The sequence below is a fragment of the Pyxicephalus adspersus genome, chromosome 4, assembly GCF_032062135.1.
Source record: "Pyxicephalus adspersus chromosome 4, UCB_Pads_2.0, whole genome shotgun sequence".
NCBI lineage: Eukaryota > Metazoa > Chordata > Amphibia > Anura > Pyxicephalidae > Pyxicephalus > Pyxicephalus adspersus.
In genome coordinates, this window is record NC_092861.1 from 53327252 (window position 1) to 53345244 (window position 17993).

The following is a 17993-nucleotide window of genomic DNA, read 5'->3' on the forward strand; positions in this document are numbered from 1 at the left end:
ATTACACAGAGCTGTACATTTACCTCCCTGGCAGTCAAATTATGTCAGTATTTTTATGCCAAAAGCGGTAAACTGTTATACATGGAAAAAATTTTAGGCATAACTGACCAAGATATGTACAATATTTAATATTAAACTTTAAATAAAAAAAATCAGTTAAAACAAGGGTGCATAAAAATACTAAAACCTGTAATATAACTGTATAGTAGCATGTATAATACATATATATAATATAATTATATATATGATTCCTTTGTATTGGATTCAGTACAGTTATTTTGTATTGAATCCAATACAAAATTATTTGAATTTCCTGCTGCGCCATCTGCATGCACTTGCGTCATCGGGAACTCCCAGGGAACGTCAGTGCACTCACTGGCTGAAGATCAGAAGAAGAGGACGCAGCCCAAGGATGGGATCTGACTGGTAGGACTCCGATGGGATCAGGTACGTTTGTTTTTTTTTCTTTTTTTTAGCTACCCCGAGGGTGGCTCAGGGTTACCGCTTTCAGCATGTTTTTTTTTTTACCTCAATCCACACTCGGGATTACCGCTCGGGGTTTAATAGGGTTTGCAAATGACAGACAAATACAGACAGTGATACAGGAGGAGCAGAGGACCCTGCCCCGAGGAGATATATTTCATTTATCAAAATATGGGCAGCTTTACCAATGTTTCCAGTGCTCATGTGTGAGGCTACATTACCCAAATTAGTTTTTTAAGTGCAGTAACAGGTTAAAGGCCCTACTGATTTATTACAGTGCATAAAAACACAGGAGACATGTATTTCAGTGTATAAAAAGCAACTCTTCTCTTAGCAATTATTAATTTATTGACAGAACTAAAATAAAAAAAACCACATATAGAAAAGTGAACCTAGCCCTAATCTCAATCAATAAAGTTAATTATTGAAGCTCCCCATGCTATGTTTTATTGAAAAATGCAGGTTATTATGAACACTTAAATAGTCTCAAGAGGGCAGAGAAATCTGATCCTGACCCTGTCAATGAGCTAAAACCCCCCTTCCAACATTTGGGACACCTTCATGGGCCCTTCTATCACTGTTATGTCGGAGGCCAGAAGAAGAATCAGATGTTGAAGAAAATGCTGCAGGATGTTTCTCTACCAAGGTGCAAATTTAGCCTTCTAGAGAGGTATGCATCAAGTGTTCTGCAGTGAACTTTTTTCAGTGGGTTTTAACCAATCATAACCTCTGTGTTGTAAATATCAGAACTGTGGATCATTCCATTATAAGCGGAGTCTCTTCAGTCTAGTTAGCCTTTTTTTTTTTCTTTACGCCTATGTGTCAATACCTATACCAATAAATGACCACACAGCTTACCGGACTCAAAGACCTCATATAAGTGTAAAGCTGCGTACACACGTCAGATTTTTATCACCCGATAATCGGCATCGGCCAGATATCGGGCGAGAATCTGGCGTGTGTACAGTCGGCGGCGTCCATTGTCCGAACGACCATCCTGGCGGATCCACGGACGATGAACGATGACCGATCCTAATGAAAGGGAAGGGGAGAGCGCGCAGCAGGGTGCCGCTCCGTCGCTCTCCCCCTCCCCTCTCCATAGAGCAGAACGGTGCTGTATGTACAGCACCGTTCATGCATCGTGTAGTCCTTTGTCGTTGGAAAGGATCGTGAAAGATCCTTTCTAACGACAAAAATTGCACGTGTGTACGCAGCTTAAGAGTTCCTTCTCATTCAGTGGATTCTCCTGGTGTTACACTCTTATGCACGTACAAATTCTCTTTGTAGAAAACTGTCATATCTCCCCAATAGATAAATGTATATCCCAAAGGGAAAAAGAATCTCCACCATTCACTCCGACTACCCACTCATGTCATAAATATGGGGAATATTATTATAAACTCTGTGCAGATTAATAATATATAGTAGAAAGCAATTGAAAAAAATCCAAAATTCTTTCCTACATGTTTCAGTCAATTGACCTTCATAAGGGGCTGGCAGTGTGACACGTTGATCCATATTATATATTACAACATAGGCATACAACACCCAGCCCCTCACTAAGGTACCACCCCCTTATTGCTAACTTTAACTTAAAATGAAATAAAAATGTATAATACTTATTAGCCCTTATATATTAGAAGCAGGAATTGCAGCCTCAGGAAATTAAGAATTCTTACCTGCGTTTTTTAACTTACTATGCACACTGAGCTGTGCTTGTTCAGCTTAGAGTAAAGCATATGCCAAGATGAGCAAACTTCATGCATGTGAGGCAGCTCATTTATGGTGCCTTGGTCAATCAAGACTGTCGGAGCTCCTACATCCAAAGAAAAGTAGAGGAAGATGTCAACACAAGTTAGGGAGCTTGTGCACATTGGGCCTGATTTAATAAAGCTCTCCAAGACTCGAGAAGATGAAATGGATCTGGTCCAGGACTGAAAACATTTTCCAACTAATATAAAATGATTTTTAAGGAATCCATTCCAGGTTGGCTGGATAACCCAAGTTCTGCTATTATAGTCTATCTTCTCCAGTGTTGGTGTGCTTTAATAAATTAGACCCAGTGCCTCTGTGTAGGGTATATGAGTATATTTCCACCATAATGTTTTATTTGCTAAAATTGAAGCACCAATATCTTTATTTTTTAAAGAGATTGCAGATGTTGTCTTCCTTATTGCAACAATAAAAGCAAATAGGGCATTATAGTTTTTTTTACAAGACCAATGATTTCTCCCTAATTGTAAAATTTGCTTCACAACCTGTATCTCTGCATTTAGTATTCTCTCCTAACATTTCTAAGGTTTATATTTTCACTATCTGCATGGGGTTTCTAGGTTCTCATTATGGCGGTTTTTTCACTGTTAAAGAGACTCTGCTAACAAATGCAAAAAAAAAAAGCAGGAGGTAAGATGCCTGATAACATACTGCATGACAAATTTACAGTACTTCCTGTATACTGTATCAGAAAGTGAGAGAAAGACATCGCTTTACATATGAACGGGGCTTCCCTGCTGCTTGTGTGCAGGACAGAGGCTTGATGGGGGGAGGGGGCGGTTTGCATAACTTGTAGAAGAAATCTTTTGCTAAACACAGCTGAGGTTGTGGGTGATCTTAGGGGGGTGAGCTTTTCTGCAACCTCTTGTACCTCTTTAATGACCACGACAAACTCAGCAGTTGTTTCGTTTTGCATATCAAAACACAGCTTGCTCCAGAACTTATTAAATGTCTAGGATCCATAAAGATGAGGATTTCATACAGTAACTGACTCCATGCTGCCTAATAATAGGTTGAGACTGTTCTAAATGGGATGCTGTTCATCCCAACCTTTGGAGAGTTTTTAACCTTTTATATTGTGCTTTTTACTATTTTTATAAAACTAAATTGTGGGTAGCATCCAGAGTGAATTAAATGATTTTCTATAGAAACCCATGAGAAATCACTTTGGGGCTAACAAATGTGATTCTTGAACGAGCTATCTTTGTTAGCCGAGTCATCACTGTATTCTCAGTTGCTATATATTACATTGGCACCATATACCTGAATGATAACACTATAATTATCTGTGAATATTCTCATTTTTCAGAGCTCATACAACTGGCTTGTTCAGTAATGTTAGGGATATTTTGCAGCTTATCTAAGAATATTCTTTAGTTCTCTTGAGTGTTAGGAATGTATCTCAGAATTCATAGCCGCCTAAGAGTTTGTGTCCTTATTTTGGACTTGCGGCAGGGATATCAGTTGTTTAGCACCAGTATGGAAAAGTTTCTGAGATCATTTAGAATTCATTGATAGTTGCATTTGTATTCCCATAGAATTAAAGCAAGGGAAAGCCATTCTACACTGACCATTGAATCTAATCACCATGGAATGTGTCAAGGCAGATGTTGATTGTCTGCAAATGGTAACAGAGAAAAATCCAAGGTGCACACACACAAGAAACTGAAACAACCGCATATCTGTCTTCAGACTTCTAATTTACTCTTTCTGGCTGAGTTTGTTTCACAAAGCAGCGAAGTTGATTTGTTGTAAAATGAAGTCATTGTAACTCAGAGGGTTACCCCACTTAAAGGCGTTTAAATGTTTAATGGATAATATGGGTTTTCTCCAGCAAGACTCTCTTAAAAGCAGCTTGATAAGGGTAAACAGGCCTTGGTTTCCCTGGAAACACATCAGAGTCCTTATGTGGCTTTGTGAAGTTAACATATACTCTCAAACATTGGTAGTTTAGCTGAGTTGGCTTCTCTCATGTTCTGTTGTCTTGCATACTATGTGCTTCCAGCACTCTCCTCTCATACATATTTCCAAGTCCTGCTACTGTTGCTAGGTTACCAGCCCACTGCTACTACTGCTGGAGGTGCAGCCAGAGTACATCAGCCAGCAATATAACTAAAGAATAAGGAAGCACATCAAATATATATATATATATATATATATACAATATATTTATATATATATAGAGTGAGAGATAAAGGGAACATAAAATAACACACAACATCCTATAAAAAAATATAAACCTTATAATGTTACAAATATAATAACACAAAAGCAACGTTGTACTAAAAACAAAAGGCTACTTTTGTAATCTCCCATTAAAGCTAGAGGACCAATGCTAACATATTCTAAGTTAACCTGTCATGAAATATTACAACATTACAGGGCCAGCCAAGGCTGACCATTCTAAAAACATTGATATTCACCTTGCTGTTTTGCTAACTAGCTAAATGTTGTCAGAATCACTGGTTGTATACAAATCAGAGAAAAGTCCAAAGCCGTTGACTGCAACTTGTTTTAAGTCCCTGGCTGGATTGAAATAAGGTTAGAATGACAGACAAGCAAAATAATATCTTTAGGAGAGGACAGCAATGGCAGCTTCTCAGTTTCTCTCAAAACAGATTTATTTCAATTATTTTCTGAATGCCTGACCTGAAAGAAGCTTGCGGATCAAGAAGGTGAGAGTGAAATCAGGACTCCTGTTGTTCATATAAATGATGTACCTTACACTCTCAAAGTTCTAAAGCCATTGATTTAGCATTCAGCAAGTCTGGTTTTAAAAACCAATGTCTGGTTCTGCAAAGTTTGGTTCAAAGTTTCTGGTTGTTTTGTTAAAGCCTTATAAGAACCAGATTGCTTTTGCTGCTCTATTAACTGGTGGCCACGGCCCTCTCACCCATTTACAGGTTACACTGCACCAACCTCCTAAACATATCTTTAGAAGAAGTCTAGAGGGCCATAAAATGTGATTCTGTTGTCTCTGCCAAGTGGCATTGGAGCCATGATTATGCAAGCGTGTGAAGCAAAACAAAAGGGACAGTAGAATAGCTTACAATTTGTTTGTGTTTTGAGAACAACATCATTGGAAGAGGCAGCCAAATGGACCAAGGCAAACTACCCGTAAAGGTTATGTATTCATTTCTCTATATTCTTTATTCAGGGATGACCTTAGTCATGCTGATTTTTTGATTCATTGTCAAATGTCAGTTAAGATCTCTGGCAAATTTACCTTTGTGTATGGTGCAGTGTTACTGGCTGCTTACTGCTGTGCCTGAGCTGGAGGGGTTTAGCCATAGAAATCACCACATACTTTGGATATGTCTCATTCAGTTACTACTGGGGCATGTTTAGTTTTAAAATGTCAGTACCAGCAATGTAAACCTTGTTGCAGTTTTTTTATGGATATATGGGTGAGATCAGCTTAAAGCAGAATTAAAAAGATAAAAATTGCAGGTCCTTAGGCTGCATACACACGTGCAATAATTGTTGTTGGAAAGGATCTTTCACAATCTAATCCATCGCTGAAAGACTGCACGATTCATTAACGAGTGCTGTACATACAGTGCGTTCTGCTCTATGGAGAGGGGAGGAGCGGCACCCGGCTGCTCTCTCTCCCCTATAGTTCCATTACAATTGTTCATTGTTCATCATTTGTGGATTCGCCAGGATGCCAGATTCTCGCCCAATATCAGCCCTGAGGCGATTATCGGACAAGAATTGACTGACGTGTGTACGTAGCCTTTCTGCAGAAGGGGCAGGCAATGTCCTTTCTGTGATAAAATAACCTTACCAGCCTGATCGCATTTGTTTAAACACATTCACTTGTCCCCATTCTGGTATGGGCGCCACTATCTTTTTTCTACTAATCTCCCTGCTTCGGATCATCAGCCATCAGTATTGGCTAGGCTGAGATGACTTAACTCCAGTGCACACGAGTTCATTCAGTCTTGGCGGCCCCATTGGATATCAGGATACCTGGCATTATATGCTGCATGAATGCATGTGCAGATCAACATTTTTTCAGAAGATATCGATCTGGCAGGTAAGTATGACTTAATTACTGTCCCTATCTGCAATAAAGACCTGCTTTTGTTCTATGTATTGTTTGTGCAAGTAGACTTTCAGATTTGCTCTTTCCAATTTGTAGGCCCTGCATGATAACTGTGCATCACTGCTCTTCTGTGCCAAATCAAGTCTGTGGGTCAGGTCTAAATATAGGTTCCTTGAAAGGATAACTTGGCATAGGAATAACAATGCTGGCAGTCCATGGCTGGTTAGAGAAATCAGTTGTGTGCTGTACATGGCTTTCTGAAAACAGGAAGCTGTGGTATTGCTGACATATGATGATGATCTTCCATGACTGAAACAACTGAAATCTAGTTAATCAAAGGGGTGGGCCGGAGAGATTTTAGGGGAGGAAAGGGCTAGAACTCACCTTTAAAGGAAAGCTATGTTATGACAGATATACAGAGTTTCACTACTGACTACTAATCCTGAAAGTTCTTGGCTTTAATATTTTTGCAGTTGTTGATGCTTAAAGAGTAATTATCACTAAAAAAACAAAAACACTCCCTCTGCGATCCTAGTGGACTTCATCCAGCGCTGTCCCATCTTCCTTCTTCATCTATAGTTTTATATAAATGTAATGATTGATATTTTAGGAAATATGGTAATTATTAATCAGATACTTAGAAAATAGTCTTTAATTACAACTATTTTACCCATAACATTTTCAGTTAAATATTTGTTAAAAAATGAGAATAGAGTTTATTTTCATTTTTACAAATCATACATAGCATTCATCTTTCCTTCCATCACCTTGCTGTTGGCACTTCCACTTCAATTACATGCAGGGCTAGGTAACTCAATAAATTTCCTTGAAGCAAGTGAGAAAGTGTTGGAGGATCTTCCATAGATAAATGTGGACTAAACCAGGTGTCAGATTTGTAGGTTAAGTCACAGTTATCTATTACTGGAATGAGAGTACCAGGAAGCACAACTATGAAATCATGGCTGATTGCTTCTAGTAGTTGTGTATTTCTGTGAGTCAGATCTTCTTGGATGGCCTGCAGTTCTTGACACAGTTTGTCCTTATCAAATCCAGCAAGATCAATAATGTCCACTGATGTCTGGCCTTTTCTTAGGTTTAACAAGTAATGGGGAGGCATGTAAGTGTGTGTGAATAGTATTGTATGGTGATGTGACAAGTTCCCAGAGCTGGATGTGCACTGCAAAATGTTCTGTATGTGGAATAAACTGGGAATTATTCCAGCTTGATGAAGGCAGCCAAAGAAAAGGGCTCCTAGGACATTAAACACAACAATCACACATTTTATTTTTGTTGTTCTGCTATAACTGGAAACTAATAAAACCAGGGGTAACAACAAGGGAATAAGGAAGCGAGGTTCTTGATGGTTAAATAATGACAGAGCTGTCAGTGGAACAAAATAAAACAGCAATAACCTGGCCTCATGTGAAGATATTCTTTCACATTCAGTGTTATGAGGGTTATAGTTAGGCCATATCCGTTTCTTTAATAGGTTAATGCCAGAGAACACTGCAGATAAATGAAGGAAGCCAAAAAGCATCAAACTATTGACTACCAAGTGGGTTATGGGAGGGTGAATCCCATGCTCTGCAAGATTGTTAGGGTTGAGATTATAATGAAGAAAGTTAAAAGGAGTTAGGATAATTGTCTGTCTCTGGTTATGAGCATAATTTTCCATGTTGTTTATCAAAAAAGGGTAATGTCCAGTATAGTATATTGTATCAGACACTATGAAAATGGTGGCTGTAACAAATGTGCTAGGTAACAGCTTGATTACATTTATAATTGATGTGTAAGAGAATCGCGACAGATCATTTTGAGAAGCCCAATAAAGTAGTGGCATAAAAGCAAAAAAGAGAAATGTTGGTCTATTAAAAAATCCAGCTGCCAAGACCATACCGATTAGATTGTAAGCCTTGGGTGCCCTACATCTTGATTGTATGTTACAGCTGGAAGGTGATGTAAAGAGCAGTAATAGAGCAAATAATATACCTTCTATAGCATTGCTGATGGTTCTTGTGTAGAATACTAAAGTTACATGGGATGCAGATAGGAGGAGCAATGCCTTCCATGGATTCAAGGCACAGACTGATGCAACCCGGTAGACAGTGTAGTCCAGAAGAAAAGAAAGGACTGTTATGAAGAGACGTGGAAGTACTAAAAGAATGTAGCTATAGTTAAAAACAGTCTGCAAACCCATCTGATGGAGTATTCCAACAATCCAGAAAGCTGTGCCAGATGTTAGAAGAGGAATGAGCACTGTCCTACAAGGAAAGACAGGCAGAAATTCCCAGGGACGGTTGGTATCCAGATCCAAAATATCTCCTGGTTGAACAAAAAAACAACCCAGTAAACAAATGATTATACATATAGTATATGAACATCTTTCCTGTGCAATAATCAAAATGAATAACACTGTTGGTAGTAATGAGCTCAAGCTCTAAAAGCACATCACTCCTCCCACAAAGAAGAGACTAAGCCAATAAATTCAGGCTGTGACAATTCTTGCAACCGTAGCTAACCATCACTTTGGTTTTTTTTTTAGGTTGACTTGGTGCTGTGTCCCCCAACAATGAAGACACAAAGACATCTGAGGTTCAGACCAGCGTACCAGGGTACTCAGCAAGGAAGCGTAGCCAAATGTAAGCACCCAGGCTGGCATAATCCCATGTTGGGTGCTTTGCATTCCGCTATGCTACCTTACCATTATATCTTTTAAAGTAAATCCTAATACAATGCTAAACATCCTAGAGTTTCTGTATTTAAGGACAGTATACATTTTAGTTGTCCTAGCAAAGCTAGGCTGTTTGCAAGGGATAATGTTTTTTGCATTTCCAATAATTTTTTTCCATCCCAATGTCTAGGCAGCAGAAATGCAGAAACAGGAAACATTTATCAGAAAACATAGTGAGTGACACAATTAGACTCAAAAGAATCTACTGTCTACAGTATTTGTAAATTTGGACAGAAAACCGTAATGTCTGTGATACAGATTTAGCACTGTAAATGGGACAGATTTGTGCCTGGAGACAGGATTTTATAAAATGTTTTAGACCCATACCTGCCATCACTTCAGGAGACTGAAAGAATTCATCAGGATGAAGGTATCCCTTCTGTGGAGCGAGGCACCATATCACCCTTAGAAGACTAAGAGCTCCCCACAACATCCAGTTCTCCATCGCTGCAGCTGCAATAAATACATCTTTTAATATATGACTCACGTCAAAAACATGACAATATTCATTATGGAATACTTTATTAGAACCATGTTTTAAGCCGTTTCAAACTGATTAAATGTGGCTATAGTCAAAATGAAGCAGGACAGGTTGGAGCAATCAGTTCATCTAATAAATGATATGGCTTGCTTGTATACAGCATCCTTGGTACCCTTTAGGTTATTTTCCATATTATTTCCATATATTTATTAGGAATATAAAAGAAGCAAATACCATCATGAAATGCCGACTCCTCCGTGATAATAGACAGAAGATAAACAAAATACATTTACAATAGATGTTACAGAGGAACTATCAAGTACTTATACAGATATAAATAACTGAGATTAGAATAAAGGAAGGAAAGATGCTGATCAATCTCTGCTAATCAAAAGAAGGCCACATACCCTTATGGTAATATTGTTCCAAATGTAGTAAAGAGGTAGTAAAGAGAAGAAAGAAGACAGGGTATTTGTTTGTTGTGGCAAAATGTTTAGTCATAAAGTTCACAATTGTTCCCTAAATCAAGGGACTTGAATACTGTGAAAATATAAATAAAAAAACAAAATTATATTTTACAAACAATACATCATATGTACAGTAACAAACCACCTAAGTGTGTCCCAAAACAAGGGGGGTGGTTTTCATCTCTAATCTAAACAAGATAATCCTACTAGTATTAAGAAGGAAGGTGCGATTGGGTCCCGACGCGTTTCGCCTTTAGGCTTCCTCAGGGGATCATTAGACAGAAGTATCTCTAAACATAAACAAAGGCAAAATCTCAACTTTGTATATACATATAATCAATAACAAGTCATAAATAGATGCTAACAAGAGGACATCAATTTACATTTAGAGTAATGCTGTACAGATTTAATGGGGGACGGTTGAAGCAGTGCATCTCTAAAGTTAAACATGCATTGAATTTCTGAAATATAAATTGATAGTTAGTATCGATATAGAAGTTAATTTGGTCATTTGAAAATTTGGTGAACAAAATAACTCTGACTGTAATGTGTTTAGCGAGACAGAGTAGACAGAGACAGAGTAGATGAAGTGATGTTAGTTGTTCGACTGTCACATGTACAAGGTTAATAATTAGTGTGTATAAATCCAGAGTATAATTTAACTCACAATTATCTCAACCTTTGCAAAATTAAGAAATTTCAAATGGCATATCAAAGTGTCATTGGCCAATCAAACTAGAAGTCAGAAAAAAAGAGGTTTAAGAGACTATATTGACATAAATCCACTATGTGGTGCATTGTCTATATAATTAAATTAAATAAAAATTCAAACATGACTGATCTTAGAGAGTAGTGTCAGTTCATTTTGTTAATGAACATGAAGAACGGTCAGGACAAGATGTTAATAGCAACTGTTGGAAATGATATAAGGACCATGTTAAAAATGCGTAGCAAGAGGCATAATATTATTATCAAATTGCACTGAAGACAAGGAAACTTACATTATCCAATGCCGTCCAATCTATCACTGATAGTGTAGTTATATTGAACCTCCATTATACAGTTCCTCCCCTTGTTTGTAATTAATTAGCATGTCTGTTTCCAATTGGTATTGTGGGCACCGTGCTTGGGATCATCACCAGTTGTGCAGCTAAGCTGATACACATTTTAAACACAGACTTACGGTATAGAAATAAATGCTCAGAGCATTACCAGCAAGATGCCATTTACTATTTTCAGTAATATCTGATTCAGGCTCTCCAAAGGTCATCTGTAAAAATACATTTTCCTTTTAGACAGTACTGCAAGCTTCATTGATTTGCTACCACAATTATATTAGACTCTCCATTTTCGATAAAAGATCTATCTTTCCATTCAACACATCACAATGTCTCTTACTTGAGTTCACAAGAAAACTGGTCTCTTGGGAAAAACCTGTGGTTTCTAAAGATAACTCAGTATTAGATTTAAAGAAGCACAGCAAAAAGAAAATTGGTAAAAAAAAATGTAATAATATGTTATTCTTTTTATATCAAAAGCCAGTGATTGCTCACAAACTCTGAAATGTTGCACACGCCAGATGATCGGTGTCTGAGACAAATGGATATGCTCATCTCAGGCAAAAATCTGTTGTGTGTACAGTAATCCCCCGATGTAGTTCCTGGTGGATTGATGAATGACCAATTGGGAATGACCACTGTATTTTTCAATTGGGGGAGAGCAGAGCAGAGGGCCGCTCTCTTGTCCTCCCGTTCCACCAAATCCATTAAGGAGAATGGTGCTGTGTCTAAAGCAGTTGTTCATTCATCACAAAAGATTGTTTCCACTAGTATAGTGATTTGACATCTATATGGTGCTTTAGCTTGGCTTAGCACTTATATGTACACCAAGGGATGTTAAAGAGATGGTAAAAGACAGACACTTTCAGAGCTAGTCTATTTTGGGGTTTTGTACCCATAAGTGAGATTCTCAATGACTTGCTCTCTGGTACCAGGACAATTCTGATGCTAAACTCTTTTAGAAGTATATCTTTCAAATACAGTGTTTTTTACATCAGTATATGAACCTTTGAACATTTTTAGATTCAGTGGTATTACAAACTGGAATCCAATTAGAATAAAATGGAAAATTGAATATTATTATTATTTAATAAATGGGAATTATATAGCGCCAACATATTACACAGAGCTGTACATTAAATAGGGGTTTCAAATGACAGACAGTGACACAGGAGGAGGAGAGGACTCTGCACCAAAGAGCTTACAATCTAGGAGGTGGGGGAAGTATCACACAAAAGGAGGGGGGATACAATTGATTTATTTGGGATTTTATTGCTTCATATGTACACTTTGAAATTCAAAACATTTCTGCAATTACAATTAATATAAAAAAAATCAGAAACTGTATAAACATTCACTTCCCTTATAGTTGGTAAGAAGTGCAATTTTAGCTGATAGTCTTTAAGATAGAACTCAAACAGCTTTGCACATCTGGATTCTGCCCATTCTCCTTGACATATCTCTAGCTTTGTCAGGGTCAATAGGAACTGATAGAAAACATCAGTTTAATTTGATTAGGTCTGCGTCTGGGATATTTTAAAACATCCAGACCCGTTGTTTAAACCCACTCCAGGGTATTCAGTGTCATTTTTTTAATGAAAAATAAACATCTGCCTCAGTCTATAGCTTTGTATAGACATCTGATGGATATCAGAGAATTGTCACTGGAAATTATGTGCTATATATGTCAGATTTTCACCTGAAACGAGCATGACCGTTTGTCTTGGGCAGCTATTATGTAGCCTAAACTTCTGTTGTACAATGAAGCATGTTTACTATTGGCTTCATCAGTCTAAAACCTAAAATTTGGTTACATCAGACCCAAAATCTGTTTTTTTTTTTCACATGAATTCTGTATATCCTACATGGCTTAAAAAATCCAAATAGAATTTGGTTTGTTTTGATAATTGTTTTTTTTTTTTGCCATAGCTGGTTTTACAATTGTGCCAAGTTCTTTCCTTTTTAATACTAGATTTATCTAACAAATCCTGACATCAAAGAGAAACAAATGTTATTATTTTAACACGATTTTGCAACTAAATTTTGCACAGATAAACTGCCTTAAATTAATTATCTGACTTTTAAAAGCAATGGATTACACCAAAATGTATGTAAAGTAGCAAAGAAAATTTGAAAAATCTATATTGATTTTACTTTTTTTTTCTCTGCGGCATTATGAACGATTAAGTTATATATCGGTGACATATTATCACAGTAAATCTGCTTCATTTTTTAATTAAAATCATTGCAATGGTGTACCAGGATGGCTAGCATTTTTGCCTTTGAAGCACTGGGGTTCAATGTTTGAATCTTAGACAGGACACTACTTGCATTGAGTTTGTATGTTTTACCCATGTTTTGGTGTGTTTTTTCCAGACACTGCACCTTCCTCCCACATCCCAAAAATTAGCAGTTTATTGGACCCAAACAATTGGCCTTAGACTGTGTTAAAAATATTGGTATAAACAGTATTGGTATGGATATAAAAGATTGTGAGCTCCTCTGAGAGACAGTGACATACAGGTAACTATGGATTTTGTAAAGCACTGCGCAATGTTTGAGCTATATAAATACACGATAATAATAATATTATTGTTGTGAGTCTATGCAGTCAGGGATAATACCAAAAGTGGATTTTTCACAAAAATAGGTGAAAAATGTATTCCAGAGAGAAGAAATATTCCCATAAGGGTCACAGCATTAAAAACTTGATCTAACCCATCCGTACTCAGAACATGGGAAAAAACATATACTTAGCATTCCCATTTTAGTATATAAAAAGGAGGTATGACACCATCCCACAAGATATAGATTATTAAAGCCCTGTAACCTAAAGAAGATAAATGGTTTTATTGAGAGAGATAAGTGCATCAATGATCTAGCTGATGTGCTTTTCTTTCTTGGAAGGACCTATGATGTGAATTACTGGCAGCAGTGTACATAAATAACTTGGAGTGGAATGTGAATGTCAGATTGATAGGATCTGTAGGTTTATTTTGATAAAGTGGATAGAAGATGCAGAATATTCCTGTGATAGATAGGATGATAGCAGCTTGCATCTTTCTCTCGAGTCTAGGTGTCTTTGGTGTAAGAGCTTTGCACCCATAAGTTAAAAAATATCAACTATATATCAGCAAATTTATTTTGTATAACCAACGCTCCAAGTTCTGTTTATTTGGTTTTAAATGTACTAAGTGGTGTGCTTTACTAATGACAATTGATTAGGTTACAATGCATCAGAAAAAACTACAGCATGGGAAAGTAATGGTTTCCTTCATTCAGTCCAGCTGGAATTAGGGAAATATCTAAATGTTGTACTGGGTTTAACCAATAGAAAGGGCCAACAAGTATCCACACTTTACTTACTCTGGACTTGATTGTGTTTGATTTACCCTATATTATATGTACCCTGCTTAGACTTTTCTACCTTTGAAGTGGTAAAACTTGAAATTACAATTGATTTATGTGGAATCTATAGCATTTGATTTAAACAACACTTTCATAGCTTGAGCATGCATAATATTTTATAATGACACAAGAGACAATCGCCCAAAGACAATATTTGCCACATGATATTATAGCTGAAAATCATTTGGTCTTAATTATGTTTACACATATAGGTCTTGCTGTTTTTGCCCATTCTTTTTTTCGATATCTGCCATAATAAGGCCAAATTTTCTCTGGTGGGCTTAAATTTTCCTTACCTTGATGATTCTTCTGACAATCGACCTCTCCCCTCAGACTAACCCCCTCTTTATAATTGCCCTTTGACCCGCCTGATTCCTGAATATTAACTGCAGCTTGCCCGCTGCTGCATTAAAATAGCGCCGCTACTACAATTCCTGGCATCACTCGAGTCTATAGACCAGCGGGCTCTCTGCCTATGCGTGGCCCCGCATTGGACTGTTATTTAGACGCAAGTAATGCCGGGAATTTTAGTAGCGGTGCTATTTCAATAAACAGGGAGTTTCAGTGGCGGGCCACCCAGAAGATTTAGCATTGGCCGTGCCTGGCATTTCCAGCACTTCCCCTCAGCTGTACTTTTCCTTTCTACTCCAAGGCATGGACTTGAATGGTTGGATTTTCATAGAAGAATATTGTTATTATTATTGTTAGCCTGTGCAAAAAGGTTACCGTTGAAATTTAACTCAGAAGGCTACAAATAGAGAAAGAGGCATATGATTTTTTGTTGAATAAAATTAAAAAAACATTTTTATGTTTTACTTTCTCTATTATAGGCTTGTTCCAGATTGAACGTTAAGCAAAACCTCTTTGTTTCCAAATGAAAATGGTTTATATCTAATGAGAAGGAAAAATTTCCTTACTATATTCAATAAATTTCAAGGTTGGCCCGCAACTTTGTCTAAGTTTTTAATTTTGTCCCTCTGTGTATTTGAGATTGACACCCCTGCTCCAAGTCATAAGGATCCTCTGCCTTCTCCCATGTGCAGGGAGTGTGGTTTGTTAAACAGACTTATCATCACATTTTCAAGCTTTTGTAAAAGAGTGGCTATATTTTCTTTTTTGAATTATTTTATATGATTTATGTTTTAAAACTTTTTTGAGGTCTGCTACCCCCTATGTCTTTATTACCGCTGTGGTAAAGACTAAAGGGAAAACCTTTAAGCCTCTGGGGAAACATGCATTACATATCCCAGGAGGCTGTGGGCTGCTTCAATGTGCAGTAAGATCAGCACTCTTTTATTTTACATTTAGAGGAAGACACATCACCTGGTCCTGTACAGTGCAAGATAAGGTGACATCAGGAACAACCCTGGAGAAAGAAGTTGGGGACGTTAGGCGCAATGGCGAACCCTTGAAAGAAAGGAAGCCGAGACAGTGTGGTTGATTTAAGATGTGTACAGACATCCAATTTCTACCAATGGAAGTGACAGTAGAATGATCCAACTCTGTACAGGCAACACCAACAAGAAGACCTGGAACATGGAAGGGTGGGGTTAAGGCTGACCTACGCAGAAAAGTCAAGCTGTCTATATAACTTCAGTTGTCTATATATCTGGAAAAAGTGATCATTTTGGCTTGCAGCTTTCAGTAAAGATAATCTCTTCTATACAATGTTTATGATGTAACTCTTACACATTTCCAGGTTTTGCACAAGTTTAAATGCCAATTATTACACAACATTTTAAAGAATTACTGAGATACAAGAGTCAGAATTTATTGTAAGCATCTTTCCAATACCTGCATTACCTTTTACTTTTTATCTTACTCTCTAATTAAATGTGACAGTAGAAACAACATGTAATAGGAATTCTGTACATTTATTCTGTTCAGCCAGTTGGGGGTCGTATTGTCTCCTATTTTTGTATACTTTTCTTCAATATTTGCAATTAGATTAAAAAACTTGATTGTTTTTTAGTATATGCTGTTTTCCATACATAATAATAATGTGATAGTAGGCAAACTAAAAAAAAAGATGCAAAAAAACATAATTTTTTTTTTTATCGGCAATCTGTAATATACACGAATAAATAGCAAGCATTTCTAATTTACTATTCTGATGACACCAAACTATTGAAATAATATTATGACTGGTTATTTTTTTTTACAAGTGTAGTATTTTTTATAAGGTTGTGCTTTGTACTCATTGATTGCACAGTACTAGGGGTTCCATTTGTGTGTATTTTTCCATCAGTGATTCAAAAAAGAAACAACAAATATTTTTCTCATTCTCAGCTGAAGATTTCTTTTTTAATAACAACTTATGTTAAATTTAGTAAAAAAAAAATAATTATACAGCAGCCCTTTGTACAATGCACAGTGGAACAGAAGTCAGTCTGCATATATATTGCAGCCTGTGTGTGCGCGTTTCAACCACCAGAGGTCGCCGTACAACCCATCGTTAATGGCAGATTCAACCTCATCTACCCTGCACGTTTCCTAAAACCAATTGTATTATTGTTCTTCATCCTCAATGCTAAATGATCTACTATAAACACTTATTATCTGTCAGTAACCGTAAAACGTATTCTGTACAATGTATCACGTACAATGTATCATCAAGCAATAGTGCACTGCATGTCAGGATATGCTGATCCTCCACTGACAAATATATTAAATGTGTAGGGTATTACCTACCTCTTATAGCAATGTGTAAATACTATGCTGGCACTGTCACTTCCATGTCTGGTTCCATATGCAATACACTGCTCATTGCCTCAAGTCCGTAGAATGATCCAGTATCAATACAAATCCAAGGTTGGGGTTGTTTTACATGCAAGCAGAATATTTATGCTAGGGAGAAAATTCGTTTTCTGTGCTAGTGAAGACCAACCAACCCAGATCCCCAGACAAAAGCTTGCACACAGGATGAAATCTTCTTAACACCATCACTGTCTGCAGCAGAGACAATCCAACAAAGAGCTCAGCACTCATCGCCCATTAACCACTTCTGTGCTGCTGCCACCATGGACATTCCAACACTCAGCCAGCCAGGAGTCATGCCATGCTGACAGTCTGCAGCCAGCCTGTTCAATGGCCATGCTTTGTGGAGAACACTGCTAGCTGTGACACTGAAATATGGAAGGAATTATTAGAGAGAGACAAATGCCTACTCAGCTGCAGCAGTACAGAACAGGATGAGCCAAATTGACAGTTTTCATGTCTGCAACATTTTGGAAGCAACTGCAATCTAGGCACTTTATATAGTTCATAACTAAAAAACAATATAAATTAAAAATGTTGGCACTAGAAAATGTTCAAAGTACCCAGGAGCAAATAATGCAAGAACAAGTGATCTGTTAATCTGCATCTATGTTCCAAGGCTGCTGACACTGACTCTGGTAACAACTCTGGGCACTACCCAGTCTTTGTGGCTGTGAGAGATGCAATAGTCAGTTATGCTGTGCTTGTCTCTCTTGTGTTTAATCAAAGTCCCTTATCAGTCCCTCTAGAGGTCCATTTATTAATAGTATTATTATTATTATTATTA

General features: G+C 37.2%; 1 protein-coding gene across 3 annotated transcripts; it reads right to left on the reverse strand.

Annotated features, from left to right (window-relative positions):
- Positions 1-6676: 6676 nt before the first annotated feature.
- PIGZ (phosphatidylinositol glycan anchor biosynthesis class Z) lies at positions 6677-17711 on the reverse strand. 3 transcript variants are annotated; one of them, XM_072408187.1, is made up of 4 exons: positions 17141-17711; positions 9363-9488; positions 8294-8626; positions 6677-7555 (listed from the first exon to the last, which is right to left on the reverse strand). In XM_072408187.1, the coding sequence occupies exons 2-4, from the start codon at positions 9478-9480 to the stop codon at positions 7068-7070; spliced, it is 939 nt and encodes a 312-aa protein (XP_072264288.1). In that variant the 5' UTR covers positions 9481-9488; positions 17141-17711; the 3' UTR covers positions 6677-7067. The 3 variants fall into 3 exon arrangements, with proteins under 3 accessions (XP_072264288.1, XP_072264286.1, XP_072264287.1); XM_072408185.1 differs by having other exon boundaries at positions 6677-8626; positions 17141-17706; XM_072408186.1 differs by lacking the exon at positions 17141-17711 and having other exon boundaries at positions 6677-8626; positions 9363-9575.
- Positions 17712-17993: the final 282 nt, after the last annotated feature.